The 25,245-nt window shown below is 37.2% G+C and overlaps 4 protein-coding genes across 4 annotated transcripts; 3 read left to right on the top strand and 1 right to left on the bottom strand.

The window, feature by feature from the left end:
- The first annotated feature begins 3,397 nt into the window (after positions 1-3,397).
- On the top strand, positions 3,398-8,324 carry LOC112783055 (protein IMPAIRED IN BABA-INDUCED STERILITY 1). The gene is made up of 9 exons (XM_025825799.3): positions 3,398-4,262; positions 4,349-4,633; positions 4,801-5,118; positions 5,851-6,078; positions 6,266-6,360; positions 6,621-6,708; positions 6,813-7,343; positions 7,500-7,632; positions 7,834-8,324. The coding sequence occupies exons 1-9, from the start codon at positions 3,927-3,929 to the stop codon at positions 7,851-7,853; spliced, it is 2,034 nt and encodes a 677-aa protein (XP_025681584.1). The 5' UTR covers positions 3,398-3,926; the 3' UTR covers positions 7,854-8,324.
- A 2,072-nt stretch (positions 8,325-10,396) lies between these two features.
- LOC140182739 (formin-like protein 20) lies at positions 10,397-12,376 on the top strand. The gene is made up of 2 exons (XM_072230041.1): positions 10,397-10,469; positions 11,664-12,376. The coding sequence occupies exons 1-2, from the start codon at positions 10,397-10,399 to the stop codon at positions 12,374-12,376; spliced, it is 786 nt and encodes a 261-aa protein (XP_072086142.1).
- Positions 12,377-12,558: 182 nt separating this feature from the next.
- On the top strand, positions 12,559-20,092 carry LOC112783432 (uncharacterized). Its single transcript, XM_029296279.2, has 16 exons — positions 12,559-12,666; positions 12,753-13,978; positions 14,396-16,783; positions 16,881-16,998; positions 17,093-17,164; positions 17,249-17,347; positions 17,534-17,575; positions 17,818-17,898; positions 17,990-18,040; positions 18,126-18,207; positions 18,303-18,397; positions 18,494-18,565; positions 18,654-18,770; positions 18,855-18,923; positions 19,003-19,069; positions 19,159-20,092. Exons 1-16 carry the CDS (start codon positions 12,559-12,561, stop codon positions 19,482-19,484), a joined length of 5,013 nt encoding a protein of 1,670 aa, XP_029152112.2. The 3' UTR covers positions 19,485-20,092.
- Positions 20,093-20,336: 244 nt separating this feature from the next.
- On the bottom strand, positions 20,337-21,605 carry LOC112784103 (uncharacterized). Its single transcript, XM_025827220.3, has one exon. The coding sequence runs from the start codon at positions 21,463-21,465 to the stop codon at positions 20,482-20,484; it is 984 nt and encodes a 327-aa protein (XP_025683005.1). The 5' UTR covers positions 21,466-21,605; the 3' UTR covers positions 20,337-20,481.
- Between the last annotated feature and the right edge of the window lie 3,640 nt (positions 21,606-25,245).

Here is a 25,245-nt window from a genome sequence, read left to right as displayed (position 1 = left end):
CTTGTCTTCTAATCATATTATTATATGGGGGTTAATTCCCATTTGTAGAAATAGAGTACATTTATAACTAGTGATTTACTTTTTTATAATTAAAAAAATAGTCACTACTATATTATCAATAGTAAATATTTTAGTTTTGATAATTTTAATTTTTTTTAAAATAATAGTTACATAATCTAATTCAATGTGTTTTATTTTGAATTTGAATTTTTTAAAATTAAGAGATTGATAAAATGATAAAGTAAAAGATTGATCACTATTAAAGTTATAACTTCTATCATTTATAAATTCTACTATCTTAATTTAAAATAAACTAATTTCTTACTTTACTAATTCATTTATTTTAGAGGCTTGATTCCTTTATTTCAACCCTAATCAATATGTTCAATATCCTTTTTGTACCCACTCTCCGAAAAACTTTCTCTACAAGAAAGTGAAATAACCTCGTAACCATAAGCACATGGTCAATTTTAACATGATTATATATTTATATTACGTGTATACTAAAATCAGCCATTAACTAAGGCTGTTAAATGGGTTAGTCTGACTTATTTAAGTTTGGTCTGTTAAGTTCGTGGATTAAATAGGTTAACCGTTTAAGCTTGCTTTATTTGCGAATCATAATTTTTCAGCCCGGACTGTTATGGTCAGTTTGATGGGTTAAACGAGCCAGCCCGTTTATTTTTTATTTTATTTTTTAAAAAATATTTTGACAAAAAATATCACTTTTAGGTCAAAAATCTTTAAACAATACTATTTTTTATTTGATGGGTCGGATTTTCAGTTCGGATCAGAAGAAATATCGGCTAAAAGTACTACTTTTTTTTGAAAAATGTAAAAAAAAATAAATGGGCCACCTGTTTAGCCTGTGGGCTAGCTCGTTTAACCAGTCATTTTTTTGGGGTTAATCGGGCTCAGTCCGTTTAGCCTAAAATTTAAACGGGTTTAATTTTATAAACAAAGTCCGCCTATTTAAATGATTAAATGGGTTGACGCGATAAGTTTGGCTAATTTTGACGACCCTACCACCAACGTCAGTTATAAATATAAAATACATATTGAAATATAAATACACATTAAAAATAAATTAAATCACGTATTTATTTCAACATCATTCATGGGAGAATTAGACTACTATATAATATGTATTCTCTCTCTCATTGTAGAGTAGTGGCAAACCAAGAATTGAAGAAAAATATAAAGCATAGAGATGCTTGTCCCATTATTATTTTTAGCTTTCAAAATCAAATTCAATAATAATGCATGGGCCACAAGAGTGATGAAAGTAAAGAGAAAAATGTCAGAGGTGGGGAGAAATTAAACCATAAACCCAAGTTGGAGTGGAGAGGTTATAAAAGAAGATCTAGAAAGGGAAATGTGATCCATACCTCACCATGACCCTTTTCCTTTTATTTTGCCTTTTCCTTTTCTTTCTTTAACATCTATATAAATATTACCCCAATACATATATACTTTGGGAAGAGTTTCAGGTGTACTGAAAATACCGATGTTCCAGTTATTTTAACCGTTGATTTGAATTATAAAAAATATATATAATATATATTAATTAAAATCAACGGTTAAAACAACTGGAATACCGGTGTTTCCTGATACACTTGAAATTTTTCATATACTTTGTACCATTTTTTTTAACTGCTAAAGGTGGCATTATTAGTTTATAGTAAGGTGTATTTAATTAGTAAACAGTTAAACTATCAAAAATAACAATCAAAAGCTCATTCTTATAATATAAATAATTCTAAACAATACAAGCAACAAATAATTCAATGATTTAAAAAGCATGACAAAAAAATATAATATTTTTTTATAACAGCAAAGAACTTTTATATTTAATTAGTAAATAACTTGTGAATTTGAATAAATAGTTAGAAAGTATATGTAAAAAATTTAGAAAAAAAATTGATCTTTAGATTCATTTCATTTCCTAAAAAATTTTGGTTGTTCACAGAATAAAAGTAAAAAAATAATTATTTAATGTAAAATCATTAAATTTTAGATATGAGAAAAAATATTTTTCTATTAATACTTACAAAAATTAAATTAAAATATTTTTTGAGAATATATATATTTTATCTGGTTATTTTTGTTACATTCTTAAAATTCTTAAAGATTTATTCGTCGTCAATATTTTTTTTTTGGATTATTTTTATTAATATAGTAAAATTTCGAGTACGATTTTAGTAGTTTATTGTTTATAAAAAGAATATATAAGATATGTCACGATCAAGATGCATGAGCTTACTGCAAAATAATTGTAAAGTGTTGTGGTGTTGTTTGATTCTGTAGGTGACATTACTATATATATTGTCTTGTTTAATTTGTGCCATGCTTCTTTAGTTTGCATTGTGTACCCTCCTTCGCGTGCCAATCCCATGTCACCTTTTGGGTACATAACTTTAAAATATTTTGGTTAAATTAGAACATTAAAAGATGAACAAAAATGAAAATGAAAATATATTTAATTTGTTATATCACTGACATAATTACAATGACAAAGTGTAGCTATTAATCTATATCTTAGGTGGCAGGAAACTAGGGTGAGCACGGGTCGGTTTGGTTTGGATTTATAATAAAATTAGAATCGAATCGATCAAATATAATTGGTTCAGTTTGGTTCGGATTTGCATTTTTTTGTAAATATATCCGAACCAAACCAAACCAATTAAGAACGGATTGATTCGGTTCGGATAATTGGGTACCCGATGATTTTGAAATTCATAAAAAAAAAACCAAATTTTTATCTTAAAATTTCAACAAGTATAATAAACATGTAATATCAATAGAAATAATCCAAACATGTTAAACACTAAATACATTAAAAAACTAAACTCATTAAAATCCAAACATATTAATAATGAATAATCATTGTCTAATGGAAAAGTTATATATATATTTTTATTTTTCTTTATTTAATTAATATATGATCGGATTCGCGGGTTAGTTCGGATTCCGCACCCCCAAAATCGATATCCGAACCAATCACTAACAATAATCATTGGTTTGGTTCGAGTTAAATCCGATTACCCGTAAATTTCAGAACCAATTTAATTAATTCAATTCAAGTTTGGAGTTTAGACGAGTAATCAAATATCCGCTACCTGTGCTCGCCTCGTAAAGGAAAGGGTGGTGTATGAAGTATGAACAGAAACACATTCAAATTTTAAATTCATGGTTAGTGAACATTGCAAATGAAACCAAATACAGAGATCATAACTTAAGAAAGTAAAAAAAATGTCAGAATTTATTTTATTTAATATTGTTTTCGATTAATTTATTTTGATTATACAAAATACAAACATTTTAAAATGCTTTTATTACTGACTTTAGTCAAACTTAGATGTATATATATAATAATAATTGTGATATTGTTTTTGGTCAAACATATTAGATAATGGGTGAGGTGGCACGCGGTTTTGCAAAATGGAGGTTAGGAGTTTTTAATTGTAAAATAGCAATGGTGCTGCTGCCTCTGCCGCCATGCAAATTGTGCTCCCATTATTCTTCTATGTCTCCGCTGATTTCGCTCCTTTCCAACTCTAACGATATTTACCCAATCTAATAAAACAAATAGAAATGGTATTTATTTATTTATTTTATAAATATGGAAATTAAAAGCGTAGGATTTTTATTTCAGGTGAAGTTGATTTCACATGAAATTAATATTTGAGAATTGTTAAATAAAAATTTAGTCAAATTAATTAAATTATCTAATAATTTTGAGGCATCAACTTTCGTAAAGTGGACTGCACCTGAGTTTTCGCCTTTTATAAAGAGGGGGTTCTCTCTTCTCTACCGCAATTGTCGCACAAGGCGGTGTCAATTAAGTAAACACACAACAAAAAAAAGTCTACATTCTTCTTCTTCTGAGTGAACCAGAACCAGACCCGACCCGACCGGAATTCCTTATGGGATGCGTCAGCTCCAAGCAGGCGGTCTCCGTCACGCCTGCCATCGACCACTCCGGGGCCTTCCGCCCCAATGCCGCCGACTTTTCCGACACCAACAACAAGAACAACGAGAGGACTGACTCGTCTGTTCTGACTCGGAGTGAGTTGGGCGAGTCAGGTAGGACCAGTTCTACTGCCTGCGAATCCCTCAGCTTCAGGCTCGGAAACCTCCACAAGTACGTCGAGGGAGAGCACGTCGCCGCCGGTTGGCCTGCCTGGCTAAGCGCCGTCGCCGGAGAAGCCATCCACGGCTGGATTCCCCTCCGCGCCGACGCATTCGAGAAACTCGAGAAGGTCCACACATGATAACATACAAAACTGGCCTCAATTATGGTTTATTATCCTGAAATTTGAATGTTGAGCTTTTTTTTGGTGAATAGATTGGTCAGGGTACTTATAGCAGCGTGTTCAGGGCGAGGGAGCTTGAGACGGGGAAGATAGTGGCGTTAAAGAAGGTCCGGTTCGACAATTTCGAGCCGGAGAGTGTTCGGTTTATGGCGCGGGAGATAACCATTCTGAGGAGGCTTCATCATCCCAACATCATAAAGCTGCAGGGCTTGATCACTTCCAGGTTATCATGCAGCATATACCTTGTTTTTGAGTACATGGAGCATGACATCACGGGCCTCTTGTCAAGTCCTCAGGTCAAATTTACCGAACCTCAGGTCTGCTTTTTCCTAATTGTGAATTTCTCATTGTAATTTCTTTGTAGCATTAACAGAATCAGCTGCATTCTGCAGCAATTGATGATACTATGATGTGATTTACAATTGTGTAGCTAAGGTTTAGTAGTTACAGTTGTTTGACGGAGGAGGTTATTTTTGGTGTGCAGATTAAGTGCTATATGAAGCAGTTGTTGTCTGGTCTCCAGCATTGCCATTCCAGGGGTGTCATGCACCGGGATATCAAGGGATCCAATCTTCTGGTGAATAATGAAGGGATACTCAAGGTGGCTGATTTTGGATTGGCCAACTTCTCCAGTTCTGCCTACAGGCATCCCCTCACCAGTCGAGTTGTCACTTTGTGGTATCGGCCGCCGGAGCTTTTGCTGGGTTCAACGGATTATGGCCCTTCTGTTGATCTCTGGAGTGTTGGCTGCGTTTTCGCTGAGCTACTTGTTGGGAAACCTATACTTCAGGGGAGAACAGAGGTACCAAGCTCTTTCAAAATATGTGAATTCCCATTTTATAATGATGCATAGTATAGCAGTGTCGCTATGTTGATAGATGTTACTAGAAGATGGCAAACTTAATAGAATGGATTCTTTGTTAAACTTAAAAGCTTACATCAGTTTTACCATTCAGCCATTGTATAAAAAGATATAAAACAAAAACAACAACAACAATATGACAACCCCTCAACCCTCAAGGTAAGAATGCTTGAGTTTGTCCGATAAGATTCCTTTTAACATTTTGGACCTACTTTTACAAGTGCAAAGAAGTATTGCCAGCAAGGGGCTATAAGATTTCATCAGTTCACAAAGTTGTAAATATTCTCTTTTGGCCTAAAGACCATTATTTTTTTATAGAAGTTACTTGATGGTTAGGTACTTTATTTTTTTTTTATTTTTTTACCATAACTTCATGATATCTAGCAGCTTTGGTATTGGACATCTTTGGTATAAAGCTTGTTTGGTTGCATCATTGATCTCATTGATTGATGCTTATAAATAATGTAGGGCAATTAAAGAGAAATATTGGATTGGATCTGATCAAATATAAGTTGGGTCAGATGAATGCTGATCATATTAAGTTTAATAAAATGAGATGAATGCTAAGCATATTAAGTTTAATAAAATGAATCAATTATGATTGACAATTCCCAAGCTATGTTTGAACTGTTCTTCTGAGAATCTTACACATTGTCATCGTTACACATACAGGTTGAACAATTGCACAAAATCTTCAAGCTTTGTGGCTCCCCGCCTGATGAATACTGGAAAAAGACCAGACTTCCTCATGCGACTTTGTTTAAGCCACAACAAGCATATGATAGTTGCCTCCGACAGTCCTTTAAAGATTTGCCTTCTTCCAGTGTAAATCTGCTGCAAACTCTTCTTTCCGTTGAACCATACAAGCGTGGGACTGCCGCATCTGCTCTCTCATCAGAGGTAGCCTGATTTTATTTTTGTTGGAAATTCCTGGTTTATTGATTGTCTGAACTTTTTTGTTTTATCTGCACACGTTATCTTTTTTCCCTGCTGTTAGTCCTAAATATAAAACTATTCATTATGCATCTACTGTGTTTATGACACTAATTTTTGGAAAGATGATTTCAAATTCTTCTACTACTTTCAGTATTTCAAAACAAAACCTCATGCATGTGAGCCATCAAGCTTGCCGACGTACCCGCCTAGCAAGGAAATTGATGCAAAACACAGAGAGGAGTCAAGGTGAGAACTGATCACTGATCTTCATTATAGTTATTGGTAAACAATGGTTTAGTTGATCATATTTCCTCTAATGCTTCTGGATTATCTCTTATATGGTATACGAGAATATCTGCATGTGCATTTCACTTTGATCAAGTCTGCTACAGTGCTTGGATATCAGCAGATACATCGAACAAAGTTCATGCTTTGCGATTTCCATTCCCTTTGAGCATTATTTGTATATGTTTTAATAATGAAATCATATTGTGATGAACTTTCAGGAAAAAGGTCACTGGACGAGCTCGTGGAACTGAAAAAAGAAAGCCATCAAGAAAGTCCCTTGGATTCAATAAACTAACTCCAGCAGAGGTATTTCTTGATTTCTTACGTTATTATGTTTCTTCTTAAATACACATTGATTGCAGGAAAGGTCTGGTAGTTAAATTAATTCTGACTTAGCATTGCTATTATAGGATTTGGCAAGTCAAACTCAAGCTTCCCAAAAGGTCAATGGTAGATCTGTTTCCATCCTTCAAGAACAAAAGGCTAACACAGGTGAGGAGGAACAAAAGCCAGCTAGTGGTAAACTTGAAGATGCTTCCCATATGAAGAATTCATCTCAAGAAGATATTCCCTTTTCTGGGCCATTACAAGTTTCATCATCAAGTGGCTTTGCATGGGCAAAAAGTCGTAAAGATGACACTTCAATTCGATCCCACTGTCGAACTATTTCGAGAGGACATATTTTCAACCTGTCAGAAACTTCTACACTAAAATCAAGGAATAATTTGGATAACAGAAACCAGGAAAGTAAGGAGTCTTCTGGGAGGCGCACCAACTCTAGGGGCAGCGACCTACTTGACTTATCTAAGATTTCAATGCAGAATCCGTGGAATAGGTTTGATCGCCCAGATTCATTTGATGCTTCCGATGAGTACCATTCGCAAGAACTATCTATGGCACTTTATCATAGAGAAGATTCAGCATCGAAGAGAAGTAATCTGGTAAGTTGCACTTTATCTATGTTATAAAACATGTTTCAATTTTATGGTAGTTTCCCTCACTGTGCTTTGCCTTGCTTGTATCAAACTCTTGAATGATGCGCCATTTTTATTTTATCCTTGCATAGACATTATTCTAATTTGATTTCATCCTTACAGAGTTTTCAGGATCAAGGAGAGAAGGTTGAATATTCCGGACCCCTTCTATCTCAGATGCACACAGTTGATGAGCTCTTAGAAAAACATGAGCGTCATATCCGACGCACAGTTCGAAGATCATGGTTTCAAAGAGGTATATAACTGCCTTTTTACCTTTGAAAGAAGCTACTGGTATAATTACTGCCATTTTTGTGCTTAGACTAGAAATGACAAAAAGAATATAAGCAAACTATACTATTCCAAAGCTAATAATTTGACTTGACATAAATGAAACCACTCTTAAGAAGAACTGAAGTGTGGCATTTCTTGATAATCTGTGATCCCTCGATTGCAGCTAAGAAGCATGGGAAGTAAATGCAAAGTTAGATATAAAGAAGGCAATCTCCAATCCTCCAACTGCACTGCTAAAAGCAGCAAATGAACAACAAAATCGTTCTAACTCGGAGTATTTAGCTCCATGATTTGTTACCAGGAAGCTGGGAGACTCTAACAAATTGAGGAACATGGCATTTTCAAATCAACTTAAAACATCCGATTTTTGGTCATTTTATTCATTTAGTTTAGGTTATAGATGAAAATTTTCTGTATGATTTAAGTTCTTCTCCCTTCTTATAATTAGCCATTGTTAATTGTTATCTAATTTCAAGTCTTGTCTGGCATTTGTATATATTTCAGTTGCCGTGACTGGCTTGAGGTTCTGATGTAGCCATTTTTGGCTCCAAAATGAATCAGATATAGTAATTTCATTATCTGGGAACTCCTAGTGAGCAAGGATACATAATTCTACTAATATCCTAATATATATTGGAAACTGCTGTTTTCTCATGTTTTTAGGATTGCCATTTTAGATGATTTAAATGAAAAAGTTGAAGATAACCAAAATTTCACGCGAAAGATTATAACTTGTAAGATCTTAACTAGCTTGAGCTTAAATTTGACCTACATGCAGGATAAACCGCAACTCGATTGTCGATCTATTTCAGTTATTTCAGTTGATGACACGAGACAATATTGAAATAGGAATATTTTATAAATAACATATACCATTTAATCACTACATACTACAAAGTGTTCGGTAGGTTTGTTACCGAACGGTTTAGAGCTGCTTGTTGGGTGTGAAGGTGGGTCCCAGCCTAGACCTGGATCCTGAGAAGCGTGAGCAGCTGACTTTCCGAGCACTCCTGGAGTTGAAGGGGGTGCCACCTGCAAGGACATTCCGACGCTCAAGTCAGTGGGTGTGGAAGTGGCGGAGAAGTGGGTCCCTCATGGGCAGACCCACCTTCCGCGAAATTTCCCCTGCCAGCTGTTGTCAGGTGAGTTAGCTCCCAGGAGGAAAGGCATTCGGATCGATGCCCAGGCGCGTGGTGCCCCACTGAGCAGTCGCCCGGATCCGGCAAAGGAGCGTGCCGATCGGGTCGGCCACGCGGCCAGATGGGCTGTGCCGCAACACAAAGTATATAGACGTATGCTTTTATAATAATGTGTTTCAGCTTTTGTATTTGGCTTTGGTCCCCCTGTTTTTTTTTTCCTTTTTCATGCCTATTGTTAGCCAATATTTTTTAATAGTAAATACTATAATATAAATGAAAAAAATATACATTAAGGACCTTAGGGTTGAGAAGTCGAATATGTCTATTTTAATTTGTTATTGAACTTGGATTATGTATTCTTCCCCAACACTTCACACTGTAATTGTAATTTGTGACTTTTACCAACTTCTATCATATTCTTTATTTGTAATTATAGAGGGATATAATTTGGTGATAAACCCATGATTAGATTATAGATACTCTCTATAGTTTCACCATGAAAGAAAGAAAGAATTATAGGCAATAATAAATATCAAGGTAGACGTTTGAGAAAGTCCAACATTTTAGTTACAGGGCCACACGTTTTGTGTTGACTAAGTGATATGTCATCAATAAAACGCTACATGCACAAAGTAGAATTCGAACTCTCAACTAGATCAATATTATTTTTATATAAAATTAATAGTTAAAAATTATTAGATAATTTATTATATTTGACTAAATTATTATTTAATGATTTATAACTATTAATTTTACATAAAATAATTGCACGTAAATTTCTATTATATTAGATGACTTTTTAGTGAAATAAAAGTATAGTTAGAAATATGAGGTGTTATTTCTATTCAATTTATGGTAAGGGAAGCTATATTAGGAAGAAATTATTAATTACCACGATAGCTAGTAATGTTGACGAGGGTTAGAACGAGTATATAATGTCATGTGCAAGGGAATAATTATATAAGATAATTAAATAAGATAATTATATAAGATAATTAAATATTTGATTGTATGGCACGTGGAAGGGAATCTGAGGTAGGAAGGAGCAGGTGAGGTGGTATCTGGTTTGCGCACCAGAAAACGGTTTCAGTTTGCATTGTGTTCCATGAATTCCTCTTTCACGTTTCCATGCATTTTTTGCATGTTATCGTCCTCAGCTCGTCCTCTTCGTCGTCGTCGTCGTCGTTGAAAATCATACATTAGGTCACACTTCCTTCTTCTTCTTCTCACTCATATCATCATTATTCCCCTTTCTCACTACAACACTATCTTTCTTCAATTTCCTCCTCTATTATTCTAATTATTATTTATCATCTCTCACCATTTCCATTACCCTTTCATAACCCCCTTTTTTACTTACAAATGTATATATTTATATCTCTCTAGAATTTGTTGGCAATAATTAATATAATCACCTTCTTTTTGTACGGGATGATTAATTTGCATAATCGATATTGAGAAATTGGACAAGATTGGGCGATTCATTTGGAAAACGAGTCGTATAGAATGCCAGAGTATTGATTTTGGATTCAGGGATTGGAATTTTGATCGGTTTGGATCCCAGAGGGGAAGAAACAGCGCCATCCCATGGCGCTGTTCAAAAAGTTCTTCTACCGGAAGCCGCCGGATCGACTCCTTGAGATCTCCGAGAGGGTCTTTGGTACGCATGCATTCCCCTTCTTACATTTTTCCAATTTCTTATTTGGATGCATTTCCTTCTGATACGTTACGTTTGTTCTTGGTTAATTTTGGAACAATGCATATGTATGTAGATTTATATACGTAAATGGTAATGTGGTAGTTATAGTTATTACAATGCAGAGTCTAATGTTCCATTGAGTTGAGAGCTATTGTTATAATGTGCTTCTAAGAATGGAATGGATTGAATTTTGTTGCATTCATTCCCTCTTCTGTTTGGGGAAGCTGGATATGGGGTTCTTCAGAGTGTGATAGATAGCATCTGGAATCGGATACTAATTAAGGGTTTAACTACTACTTTACAGAACATATGATGATACATCAATTATTCATTGAATGATTCTTGCAGTCTGATAGTAGAGTTTGGAATGACAGTTTGCATGGTGGCTTTGTAGTTATAGATTTTGATAAAAGTCTTAAGGCTGTAATTTGCTGGCTCTCGAGCATGATATTATTGGTTGTGGTTAAGCAATCCAACCCAATGAGAATTTATATGCTGGAATAGGGGATAGTCATATATATCTTGAATAAATAGAATGGTTAGTCTATTTGTTACTGCATCTTGATATGAAATCTGTATTGTTCCTGTAACCACCATGTGCCAGCTTTATAACATTTATTTATGTGGTGTTTTATACTTCCATCTCTTTCTTCATTGAAGGTTTTTTTTTTTTTTCTTTCTTTTGCTGTAGTTTTGGAAGGCATTCTTTAAAGTGGAATATAGGTTAAAGACTTCAATGGAAATAAAATATTGAATGTGGATATTTGTTTCTTCTGGTCACCAACTACTTTATTGCCATAATATGTTACCACTGAACCTTCTCTCTCTTTTTTTCTTTGTTTCTTCCCCATGGTTGTGGTAATTCTGGAAGATATGCTTTAAAGTTAAGACCATTACACATCAGCATGTTATCGAACTCAATTTATTTTTTCTTTGTGAGACTATTGTTCCTAGACAACTATATTTATTTATGCTCTAAGATAACTGCTTCAATTAAATTTTAGTAAACTAAAGAAGGTATTTGCCAGCTTGAATTAGTTTATCTGATATGCACTTAAGGTCTTTGGATTTTTAAGATTCTGGTTATAATGAAAATAGAACTCTTGTATTACATAGTGCAGCATGTTACTTATATTTGTTATGTATTTTTTTCAGTATTTGACTGTTGCTTCTCGGCGAATGTGTTGGAAGAAGAAGCATACAGAGATTATATAGGGGAAATAGTAGCACAGCTAAAAAATCAATACTTTACAGATGCTTCAATCATGGTATTCAATTTCAGAGACCGGGAAACGCGGAGCCAGATGTCAGATGTGTTGGCACAATTTGCCATGTTGACGGTTATGGAGTACCCTCGGCAACATGAGGGTTGTCCGCTACTCCCTCTGGAGATGGTGCACCATTTCTTCCGATCAAGTGAAAGCTGGTTGTCTGTGGAGGGGCAGCATAACGTGGTGTTATTGCATTGCGAAAGGGGGGGTTGGCTTGTCTTGGCGTTCATGCTAGCAGGCTTTCTTTTGTACAGGGGGCAGTATACAGGGGAGTTGAAGACTCTTGAAATGATGTACAAGCAAGCATCTAGAGAAGTCTTACGACTCTTTTCTCCTTTGAATCCCCAACCTTCTCAGTTGAGATATCTCCAGTATGTTTCCAGAAGACATTTGGGTTCTGAGTGGCCTCCACAAGAAACGCCCTTGCTTTTGGACTATTTGATCCTCAGAAACCTTCCATTGTTTGATGGTGGAGAAGGTTGCAGGCCTATTGTTCGTGTCTATGGTCCAGACCCTACAAGACCTGCCAATAGTAGCTCTAACATTCTTTTCGAAACTCCAGGTTCCCTCATTCAACACTACCCGCAGGTGATGTAAAATTATGTTATTCTTCAATTGATGAGAATTCATTCGATATCATGTCTTCTAAGAAATTTTAACCACAGGCAGAATGTACGCTCGTGAAAATTGATATCCATTGTCGTGTTCAAGGGGATGTTGTTCTTGAATGCATACATTTGAGTGAAGATTTAGTTGGCGAGGAAATGATTTTTAGAATAATGTTTCATACTGCATTTGTTCGCTCAAACACATTGATCTTGAGTCGTGACGATATTGATATTGTGTGGGATTCAAAGGAGCAGTTCCCCAAGGACTTTAAAGCAGAGGTAATTTTACCTTTTATTTATTGTAAGTTTGTTACTACTTTTATGTTATGTCATCGTCATTAAAACCACACTCGTATTTGCATCAGGTGCTTTTCTTGGACGCTTATGCTCTTGTACATAATCTATCCCCAATCAACGTAAGTCGAGATGTAAATGACAGTGAAAGTGATTCACCTGATGAGTTTTATGAAGTGGAAGAGATCTTTACGAATGCAATTGATGCATTTGAAGGTAGAGGAGAGTTTGGTTCTCCTATGGTCCGTGATGATAGAAGTCATATAGACATTTGGAAAGATTCTTCAGATCCTCAAGCCTCTACTTCAGATGATGGGAGTCACCAACAGGAGGTTAGAAGGGTAGAATTCGATCCTCAAGCCTCTACTTCAGATGATGGAAATCACCAACAGGAAGTTGAAAGGATAGCCTCTATTTCAGATGATGGGAATCACCAACAGGAGGTTGGAAGGGTAGAATCCGATCCTCAAGCCTCTATTTCAGATGATGGAAATCACCAACAGGAGGTTGGAAGGGTAGAATCCGATCCTCAAGCCGATCCTCAAGCCTCTATTTCAGATGATGGGAATCACCAACAGGAGATTGGAAGGGTAGAATCTGATCCTCAAGCCTCTACTTCAGATGATGGGAGTCACCAACAAGAGGTTAAAAAGGTAGAATTCGATTCTCAAGCCTCTACTTCAGATGATGGGAATCACCAACAGGAGGTTGGAAGGGTAGAATCTGATGTTAACATAGTTAAAGACATTGTTATTGATGATGTCAAATACAAGTTTCAAGAGATGACAGATTCGGATCCTCATGAGGTTAAAGACATTGTTGTCGATGAAGTGGAGATTAAGTCGAATTCAATTGCAGATAAAATGAATTTGCAAGATGAGGTGACAATTATGCACAAAAATTTTGATGAAAAGGAGGAAAAGCATGATCTTTCTATGTCACATTCTGATCATAAACTACATTCATCTACTGAAAAGAAGCATCATTCTCCCAAGTTAAAGATTAAACATCATGAACAACATAGTCACGAACAACATGGTGATGAGGCAAAGCATAACCACGAACAACATGGTGTTGAGGCAAAGCATCACCACGAACAACAGGGTGTTGAGGGAAGACGTCATCATCAGGAACATCATGAACGTCACCCTGAACATCATGGTCACGAGGGAAAGCATGCAAAGGCAAGTGTAGCAGCTAAGTGGATTCCAAGTAACAAGGGTTCTTACCAGGATTCAATGCATGTATATTATCCAGCGTCAAGCCCCCATTACGTACCAACGAGTCCTCGAGGAAGGTCTCATAGTATTTCCCATCTTTCTGAGTTGAAAAGTCCTAAAGGGAGGAGCACTTCAAAATCTTTAGAACATATAGAACTTGATACTACCTCTCCATCGTCATCCTCACCTTCAGTTAAAGACCCACCTCTTGAGTCAACCACTCAAGAACCACACCTTACTTCAAATCCAATACTTCTGCCAGTACCTCCTCCACCCCCACCCCCACCTCCATCTAGTAGACTACCTACAACTCCTCCCCCTCCGCCTCCACCCCCACCCCCACCCCCACCTCCATCTAGTAGACTACCTACAACTCCTCCTCCTCCTCCTCCCCCTCCACCCCCACCCCCACCTCCATCTAGTAGACTACCTACAACTCCTCCTCCTCCTCCTCCTCCTCCCCCTCCACCCCCACCCCCACCCCTATCTAGTAGACTACCTACAACAACTCCTCCTCCTCCTCCTCCTCCTCTCCCACCCCCACCCCCTTCAATATCATCTTTTGACCATAGAGACAAGTCTGTTTATCCATCCGTATCTGTAGTTGGGGAATTATCAAATGTAGTCTCCCTTTCTAATTCACCACCACCATCATTAACAACACCACCCCCTCCACCTCCACCACTACCACCACCTTTTTCAAAATATGGAGTTCCAACAATTCCTCCATCTTCCCCTCTCTATATTCCTTTTACACAAGAAGATCCTAGACATCTTCCCTTGCCGACCTCCACTACATTGTTTCAAATTCCACCACCACCACCTTTACCACCATCATCCTTGACTTTACCATCCTTCACTAATGTAGATAGTAATCCACCACCACCCCCTCTTTTACCTGAATGTCTACCAACACAACCTCCATCTCCCTTGATTACATGTCCACCACCGCCACCGCCACCACCGCCACCACCACCACGGCCTCTACCCCCACCCATTTCAAGTAGGGCTTCACCGCCACCACTACATTCTTCTCCATTAAATGAATTACTTGAAACACCACCACCACTATTTCCTTCATCAAGTGGAGCACCACCTATACCACAACCTCCTCCACCAACACCAGCACTTCCTTCATCAAGTGGAGAACCACCTGCTCCTCCATCAAATGCACCACTATCAACACCACCATCCCCTCCGTTATCAAGTGGAGCACCACCACTACCATCACTACTTGCTTCATCAAGTGGTGCACCACCTATACTACCACCAGCTCTTCCTCTATCACACGAAGCAGCAGCACCACCACCATCACTTCCTTCGTTAAGTGTAGCACTACACATGCCACTACCTCGCCCTCCTCCACCAATTTATAGAAATCAACCTCCTCCACCTCCTCCAATGAATGAATCACCCTCTCCTCCACCCACTCCTCCGCCTACTCCTCCGCAACCTCCAATGCATGCTATATCCCCTCTGACAATGCATGCAGCACTATCTCCTCCCCCACCTTCTCCGCCACCTAGTGCTCCTCCCTCACCTCCGAAGCCTGCAGCACTACCTCCTCCACCACCTTCCACGCATGCAGCACTATCACCTTCGGCAGCTCCGAATCATACAACACCACCTCCAATGCATTCAGCACCACCACCTCCGCCACCTCCTCCCCCACCTCCAACGCATTCAGCACCACCACCTCCGCCACCTCTGCCACCTCCTCCCCCACCTCCAATGCATTTGGCACCACCACCTATGCCACCTCAGATGCCTGCAGCACCACCTCCTCCCCCACCTCCAATGCATTCAGCACCACCACCTCCGCCACCTCCTCCCCCACCTCCAATGCATTCAGCACCACCACCTCCGCCACGTCCGCCACCTCCTCCCCCACCTCCAATGCATTTGGCACCACCACCTATGCCACCTCAGATGCCTGCAGCACCACCTCCTCCCCCACCTCCAATGCATTCAGCACCACCACCTCCGCCACCTCCGCCACCTCCTCCCCAACCTCCAATGCATTTGGCACCACCACCTATGCCACCTCCGATGCCTGCAGCACCACCTCCTCCGCCACCTCCTCCCCCACCTCCAATGCATTCAGCACCACCACCTCCGCATGCACCACCACCACCTCCGCCACCTCCGATGCATGCAGCACCACCTCCTCCTCCGCCACCTCCGCCGTCTACAATGCATGCGGCGTCACCTCAGATGCATGGAGCAACACCTCCTCCACCACCTCGGGTAAATGCAGCACCACCACCTCCGCCGCCTCCGATGCATGTAGCGCCACCTCCAGTGCGTGGAGCAGCACCTCCTCCGCCACCTCCTCCACCTCCAATGTCAGGAGCGCCACCACCTCCAATGCCCAGAGCGCCACCACCTCCACCACTTCCAGGAAGCCGCGGCCCACCTCCGCCACCTCCAATGCCCGGAGTGCCACCTCCTCCACCTTCTTCAATTCCCGGAGCACCACCGCCACCTCGAATGCCCGGAGCGCCACCACCTCCACCTCGAATGCCCGGAGCACCACCGCCACCTCCGATGCCAGGAGCGCCACCTCCTCCACCTCGAATGCCCGGAGGGCCTCCACCTCCTCCAATGCCTGGAGCACCTCCGCGAGGACCAGGCCCTCCTCCGCCTCCTCCTCCTGGAGTTGGTGGCCCAGGCCCACCTCCGCCTCCTGGTAGTGCTCCAGGTGGTGGACCTCCACCGCCTCCGTTGGGAAGAGGTGGTGGAGCTGCTAGAGGGCGTGGGCTCACACGTAATACAGCGATGCCTCGACGATCCCCCTTTAAGCCTTTGCATTGGAGTAAGGTTAGCAGGGCAATGCAAGGGAGCTTATGGGAAGAATTGCAAAGAAGTGCGGAACTTCAAACGTAATCATTTGAATTTCCATTCTCTCTCTATATAATTTCAATTTCAATATCCTTTCCTTAATAGTGTATTAATTGTTTGTTTTACATTCAATCTTAGTGCACAAGAGTTTGACGTTTCAGAGCTGGAGAAGCTTTTTTCTGCAAGTGCTCCAAAAGCTGCTGATAAATCTGCCAAATCCAAAGCTGCTGCACCCAAAACTGATAAAGTCCAGTTGGTATTCTCTTCTTCTATATATGAATACTCTCGAAATTCATTTTTCATGTTTGGTTTTCACTTATTCAATTCTGTATTTGTACTCTTAATTGAAGATCGATTTACGAAGGGCCTATAATACTGAAATTATGCTCACAAAGGTTAAGATGCCACTTCCTGACATGATGGTAATTAAGCTCATTCTTTTCATATAGGCTCCCTCCAGTACATTTTTCGCTTTCTTTCCTAACAAGTTTAATACATATTCTCAGGCAGCAGTGCTAGCCATGGATGAGGCAGTGTTAGATGGTGATCAGGTGGAAAATCTCATCAAATTTTGTCCTACTAAAGAGGAGATGGAAACTTTGAAGGTGATGGCCTTATTAAAAATATATGCATAATTTCTTGGATCTTGTTATGATGGCAATGAGGGGATCTTGCTTCTCTGGCATTTGATGTTCTTATTACTATCACATTGCCTATAGACAAGGCTTAGCTTTTGTAATTCCTTGGATTTTGTTTTCTAATTTTGGTTCATCTTGATTATGCTTATTTAGGGATACACTGGTGACCCGGAGGCTTTAGGAAAATGTGAACAGGTGTGTTAATAAGTTCTTTCAACCAATGTATCATTATATATAGAGTAATCGTGAAAAGAAAATTGTTCATTGAGGGGAACATATATTGAACTTATAAGAGGTTCCTCTGTTAATTGATAAGCTAATTGATTCAAGTGTTTGTGTCTTCAAAAATTGACTTATAAAAAAGGCTATTTTGGTATTTGTTAGTTCAAGCTAAGGACCAGCCTGTGTAATATTTTCATGTTCTTGTTATGCTTCAGTATTTTATGGAGCTGATGAAAGTGCCAAGAGTGGAGGCAAAATTAAGAGTGTTCTCTTTCAAGATTCAGTTTGGGACACAGGTTTGCTGATTCTCAAGGTGTTTTGCCTGAATTTGTTTTCAATTTGGTTTTTCTTGTTTCACTTCACTTTATTTTTTTCCACTTGATGCAGGCTGAAGACTTCAAGAGCAGTTTAAACACTGTGAACTCTGCCTGTGATGAGGTACTTGATAATTTGCTTACAAAATTAATAAAAGTTTTTCTTTTCTTGTATTTTTGTGGACTGGTACATTTTGCTTTGATAATAGGTCCGAAATTCAGTTAAACTGAAGGAGATTATGAAGAAAATTCTTTATTTGGGAAACACATTGAATGAAGGCACTGCAAGGGGTATGTTCTTTAACTATCTTCTAGAACCAATTTCAATCATGATCACAAATTGAACTGATAGTAGGTGTGAAAATATTTGTATTTGCATGGTACAGGAGCTGCAGTTGGGTTCAAGTTGGATAGTCTCTTAAAGCTTACTGACACTCGGGCTACTACCGGTAAAATGACACTGATGCATTATCTTTGCAAGGTATAAATTCCGTTTGCAATGCATAATCTAAAGAATTTTGTCAGAGTACAATAAAGGATGAATCATCTACCAAAAAATGCTTATTTAAAACTGCAGGTCCTGGCTGAAAAGTCTCCATCACTCCTTGATTTTCACCTTGACCTAGTTAACCTGGAAGCAGCCACTAAGGTGATGATTTGTTTTTGGCTCTTGTATCCACATCATGGATAATGCAATTGCAACATATATATATTGATTAGGATACCAAATTTTGCAGATACAATTGAAGATGTTAGCAGAAGAAATGCAGGCACTCATCAAGGGATTAGAAAAGCTTAAACAGGAGCTTGCTGCATCTGAAACTGATGGCCCCGTGTCTGATGTTTTCCGTAAGGTGTTTAGCCTTTTATGTCACTTTTTGTCTTTGATTGTATCATATCATATATAATAAAATTGATGACAAAGAATTCTTTTTCAGACACTTAAAGAATTCCTTTCTATAGCGGAGTCGGAGGTGGAATCTGTAACAAACCTATATTCTTCAGCGGTAATCTGGTTAAACCATCATTACTAGTAGAATAATGCATAGGACATGTATAAAGATTTTGTAATTTGTGTGTGGACAGGGTAGAAATGCAGATGCACTTGCACTATATTTTGGTGAGGATCCAGCTCGCTGTCCATTTGAGCAAGGTAATAATGCTTACTCTTGTTCTTGTATCAATGAGAGGACTTGGTTTGCCTTGGCTTAATGTATGTATTTCATTGTTGATTGATTACAGTTACTGCTACTCTCTTGAATTTTACAAGACTGTTCCGAAAATCACATGATGAAAATGTCAAACAAGCGGAGGCAGATAAGAAGAAAGCGGAGAAAGAGGCTGAAATGGAGAGGGAGAAGGCTAAAGCCGGGACGCCAAGAAAGGGAGATGGCCAGACGCCGAGGAAGTTTGATAGAGACATGGATGGCCAGACGCCGAGGAAGTTTGACATGGATGGCCAGACACCGAGGAAGTTCGACATGGATGGCCAGACACCGAGGAAGTTCGATAGAGAGATAGATGCGGAGACACCAAGAAAGGGTGACAAAGAGATGGAAGAAAGCTGAGAAAGCAAAGGAGAAGAAAGTATCCTCCCTTTTCCAAGATGGACAAGTCTATTTGGCCTCTTAAGGCTGGCGAAATAGCTAGCCACTTTGAGAGCTTCTGAGATGATTCTCTGATGGCATGTTGTTGAATCAGAATTCCATTGATCATCATCATCTATGGCTCCACACTCTGGTGATCAGCGCGGGTTCTTCAGATGCTAATGAATATGATGGACGGATGTAAGAAGAAGAAATCGGCTTCCGCGTTCATCCTTCCTGCACCAGAGCCTCATGCCTTGGGATTGTGAAGCACCAAAATCCATCTCATCAGTAGTACCATGAAACCTTGTACAAAGTTGTAACCCCCCCCCCCCCCCCCCCCCATTACTTTAGGATCCAATTCTTTCTAATGTAACATAGAAATTAGAGATTTTGGTAGGATATACTTAAGATCATGTTGTATAGGTGTCAGATTAAGAAACAGAATTAGAAAATCAGGTCTCTGTACTGTAACTGTAATATAAGTGAAAAGCAGGCCAAAGTTATAGATGTTTGTAAAGTGTAATAGGTACCCTGCACTCTGAACGGATTTTAACAGTGAAAAATTCAGACAGATTAGTGTTGTATCTATCCAATTATACTAGTTTACTCTTCAGAATTGTTTGCCTGAATTATTATATCAGATAGTATGAGTTTATAAAGGCTTTTCCAATTGTTTGATTAAAACTATTCACCTTATTACACTAAATAATAGTAGTATAATCCCCTAAATATCTTCTACAACATCCTCATAAATACTAAATAAAGTAATTAAGAATGTTATTTAGGAGGATGTATTATGAAGATGAGTCAAAATGAAAGGAAATAAATAAATAAATAAACAGAAGGCTTCATATATTATTCACACTGTAAAAGATCCAATGTACAATGATAATAAATTGATGGAATAAAAAGAATTCCTTCTTCCCTCTCTGAATATCTGAAAATTCCAACAAAAAAAAACATGCTACCTTGTTACTCAAGGTAGCTCGTCAAAATTCTTGTTCCCCAAGTAACCTGTGAATTCAGCAGTCAACAGATTCTGGTCTTCTTGATCAACCAATGATGCTGCTATCTTGCAGCTTTTGTAGAAAATGCAGCTCACAATTGTATCAAGTATGATGAAAATAGAGTACAAATAAGCGATGAGAATGCCCTCTAAAGCAATCCAAGGCCACAGCTTCCCACCAATCTCATAACTTCTTACAATCCTTATTTGGAACAATGCTTCAATGGCTGCCAGCCCTGCATTCGCAGGCAGAGCCAAGAACAGAGCCATTGATGTCCTTCCCCTTAGAAGAACACATGCTTTAAGAATCGCCATGTATCCACCTTTTCCCTCCATGCCAGAGAGTGTGAGTGCCATGTTGCATATCACAAGTGCATTGGCAAGTATCACCGAGAAGAGAATGGCCCCCGCCGCCGACAGGAGACTCGAGCAGCTCAGGGAGGAAGAGTAGCCGAGGCCTTCCGTGACGGCGAAGGCCAGGAAAAGAAGGCAAAAGGAAGTTGCATTTGCTGAGAGGATAAAGAAAGAGTTGTGAAAATAAGTGTGTAGAAGTGGCTTGTAATGTGAGAATATACAAGTAAAGGATGGTGGAATTGTTATGATTGGTTTTTGGTTATTGCTAAGTGCTTGAATTACTGATGCTTTTGCAATGAGGAGAAAAGTGAGTGTGAATGGAAGGGTGAAGATTGAGGAAGTGATTGTTTGAGAGACTTTGAGGTTGAGAATTGAGAAGAACTGTGATGATGATGGGAACCCTGCAGCAGAGAATAGAGCCTTGAGGTGATTGAATATATGAAGCATGATTGATGAGGAAGAAGCAGAAGAAAAAGAAGAAGAAATGAGTATTGAGAGTGAGAATGGAATGGCTAGAAATGCTGCTGTTGAAGTGAAATAATGATAGTTTTGAAGGAATGTGTAGATTGATCTTCTCAGAATCTTGCTTGAGACTTCCATTGTAAAGAATGTGATGAATTATGCATAAAATGAATGAAGACTCTTTTTAAGGCTCAACACAATGGAAGTATTTTACCTTAGAGAATGTTTTGACAGAGTGTGGATTATTCAAAAGGGCACATGGAGAACACACCCTTTATCCTTGGCAATTAGTGATTTGGTGTGACACCCTCTTTTGATTACTTAAAATGCACATTTCTTAGTAGCTTTATTATTGCTATTGCCTACAAAATATTTAAATTATTAGGGGTGTCCGCGGATCGGATATGGTCGAAAATTCGATCCGATCCGCACAATTTCCATCAGATATGATATCCGCACTTTTTAGTGTTGGATCCGATCCGCACATTTGTGGATCGAATCGGATCGGATATCGGATATATCCGCATAATTAAACCTTATCTTTTTAATCATATTTCTATGTAAAAGAATTCGATAAAAATATTTCTTTTATACTTTTAAACTTATTTATTTCTAAAATATTTTTAATCAAACTCTTTTTAAATAACAAAAATAAAATAATACAATATATAAATAATAATTACTAACTAAAACATACAAATAAGTAAATATAATACCAAACATATATATATTTATTTATTTTTTAATTATTATAGTGCGAATCTGCGGATCCGCAGATCGGATACGCGGATGTAGAGCAGATATCCACGATCTGATCCACAAAGGATACGGATCGGATATTTACTGCGGATTTACGGATATGATCCGATCTATAGACACCCCTATAAATTATGACATATATGAATCATTCAGTTATGGACCCATTAGCCTTGAAATTTAAGAGTCTTTTATGGCTTTAATAAAGGTTCAGTTCAAATCAGCCGAGCTAACAATCAGAAAATAAAACAGAATTTACTTTGCGTTTTCGTATAGCATATACAGAATGATTCGTGACATTTCTCTTTTTGGATACTTTTCACGTGGGGTAAATAAATTGAACGTAGCTTGTAAGATATAATAGCCAAATAGTACTATTCTTTATAGTATAATAATAATATGATATGATATATCATATGGTTTGAAATTACGTACCTTCAACTTCTGTCAACAATTATTAGAAAAGGGACCCCAACATAATATGAATACAACCCCATTTTAACATTAAATCACATGCTTATCAGTCATTAAAATGGATATAGTTTTTGGTAGGGCATTATGCTACATTATATAACAATAATTATCCAGCGAACCTTCATAATTTTCTTCTCTTAATCATGCTTTTCTATTCAAATTTTAAAACAATTAAAAACATATGGTTCAATGAAATAAAGGGCAATTTTAAGTAGGGTATTTGCCGTGCAGTTTGGTTCAGTTTTAAGGGAAAAAGTCATCCGATTCGAACGCTTAATTTATATGCGGTGCGATTTGGATTGGATGAACTTTTTTTTGAAAATCCGATCCGATCCGATCCAATTACAAGCGGTTTGGATCGGTTTGGATTTGCGGTTTTTTAAATAAAAAAATTAAATACATATAATAAATCTTAACCTCAAATTTTAAATAATCAACAATGACATAACAACTCTTAACATATCTTAAAAAACCAACGATAACATAACAATAGAAATAAAATTATAGGTTAGTTAAAATAAATAAATAAATAATATTTTAAACATAAAATATTTATTAAATAATAATAATACATGAATAATAGAAAAATGTATAACAAATTGAACATGTTATAAATATAATTGTAAATATAATAATAAAATAATAATATTATAGCACATTGTGCGGTTTGGATTGGATTGGATCGGTTATGAAAAGTAGATCCGAAATCCGATCCAATCCAACGGTTTGCAAAAAATAGAATCCAATCAAATCCGAATTAATACGGTTTTAATCGATTTTCAATTTGGATTGGATTAGATGAGCGGTTTAATTTGGATCGATTTGGATTTGAACACCCCTAATTTTAAGAAATTCGAAATTATAATTTATCAAATTCTGGGGTCTAATCTGAGTTGGAGGCATTGTGGCCAATGAAAAGTGTGGTGATTATTAATGACTAATTTTCTGGTGTGCGTATCTTTCAGTTGGTGAGCTATATGTTCTTTGACCCGGTAAATTAGTTAGAGGGTTTCCCATTAATTAGTGATAAGGCCTTATCTTAATTTGATTTGATTTGGTTTAGGTTTAGGATTATAAATTATATATTAATATTAATAATAAATAGTACAAATGGCAATATTTTATAGTTAGAGAATTGTTGGTATTTTATCTTCCACTTGTTTTCCTTGTTGAGATGTCAACACATTCCGTGACATTCCAACTGAACTTTAATTGTGATTAGGTAATTGGATACAAAATAACAATCATGCAAAATTTGAAACATTAGAGGCTTTATTCTTCTTTTGTATAGTATAGAGAAAAAAGAAAACAAAAACGTAAGAAGACAAAAAGTAAGAAGCTTAGGAGCATCATCAAAATACAACAACTATATATATACATAATGCATGTGTCAAGTGTCGGTTCCTTTTCTTTACTATTTCATATTTAAGCTTAAGAACAAAAAAAAACCCACATGTATGGTTTATTTAAATTGACTTTGACAAATATTATTTTATATGATTAACTAAGTCTAAGTTCAATTTAAAAGTAATGTGATGAGCCTACCTTAAAATAAAAATTAGGGTAAAGTATATTTTTTGTCCCTAAAGTTTAGCAAAAGTTTCAAAAATACCCTTAAGTTTTATTTTGTTTCAATTTTGTCCTAGAAGTTTTCGATTTGCATCAAATATACCCTTAACAGCTAAATTTTCAAAAAAATTAAGACCAATCTAACAATAATGCATGAAAACTATGCTTGATTTGCTTGTGTTGAGGGTTGTTCTTATGAAATTGTTGTTGAATTGGTCTTAAATTTTTTGAAAAATTAGTCGTTCGGGGTATATTTGATGCAAATCGAAAACTTTTAGGACAAAATTGAAACAAAATAAAACTTAAGGGTATTTTTAAAACTTTTGTCAAACTTCAGGGACAAAAAATATACTTTACCCTAAAAATTATTAGTCTATGTGATGAGCATGCACTTGTAATTTAATATTGATTATAATGTGGTTAATCAACATATTTGACCTAACTTGAACTGCATGACATTTGTATAAGATTTCTTCCACTAAAGTTCCTAGAATAATTCCGGTTTTGAATCTAAATATTGTTAGGCATGTTAGCAATTTATTATTTCTAAAACTAAATGCTCCATAAATATTGAAACAAGACTTTCGCGTAATGTGTTATTAATTTATTTTGACTTATTGTCAATATAAAAACAAGGTTTCATATAAAGATCAAAGTATACATCATCTAAATCAGCAAAAACTTATAAATAGAAACATGTTATTAAATTAAATAATAATAGATTTTTTTTTTTTTTACATTGATAATCTATTATCTACTATTATAGTTAATTCATTTGTCATAGTTAAAAGCCTACCATTTCCTTGTGCAGATTTTGTTTTTGATATTGGAGTAGCAACGGTGTTTTTTCAAAATATAGGTTGACGGGGTGTTATTCTCAAATGTGGAACCGTTTAATTAGATAAACAAAAATCGGATTGAGGGATTTATGAAATCGGATTGAAGGATTTGTGAGAGAACAGAAATCGGACCGAGGGATTTCTGTTAAAAAAAATTAAAAAATTTGAAGTATAGAAATCGGACTCTCCGATTTGTGTATCTTCCACACTTTTGAAAAACACCAAAAATTACAATGTTAAGGTATATCATCACTTTTACTTTCATATATATAAAAAAGCG

Source organism: Arachis hypogaea, chromosome 20 (genome assembly GCF_003086295.3).
Source record: "Arachis hypogaea cultivar Tifrunner chromosome 20, arahy.Tifrunner.gnm2.J5K5, whole genome shotgun sequence".
NCBI classification, from domain to species: Eukaryota; Viridiplantae; Streptophyta; class Magnoliopsida; order Fabales; family Fabaceae; genus Arachis; species Arachis hypogaea.
This window is presented reverse-complemented; position numbering and strand designations above follow the sequence as displayed.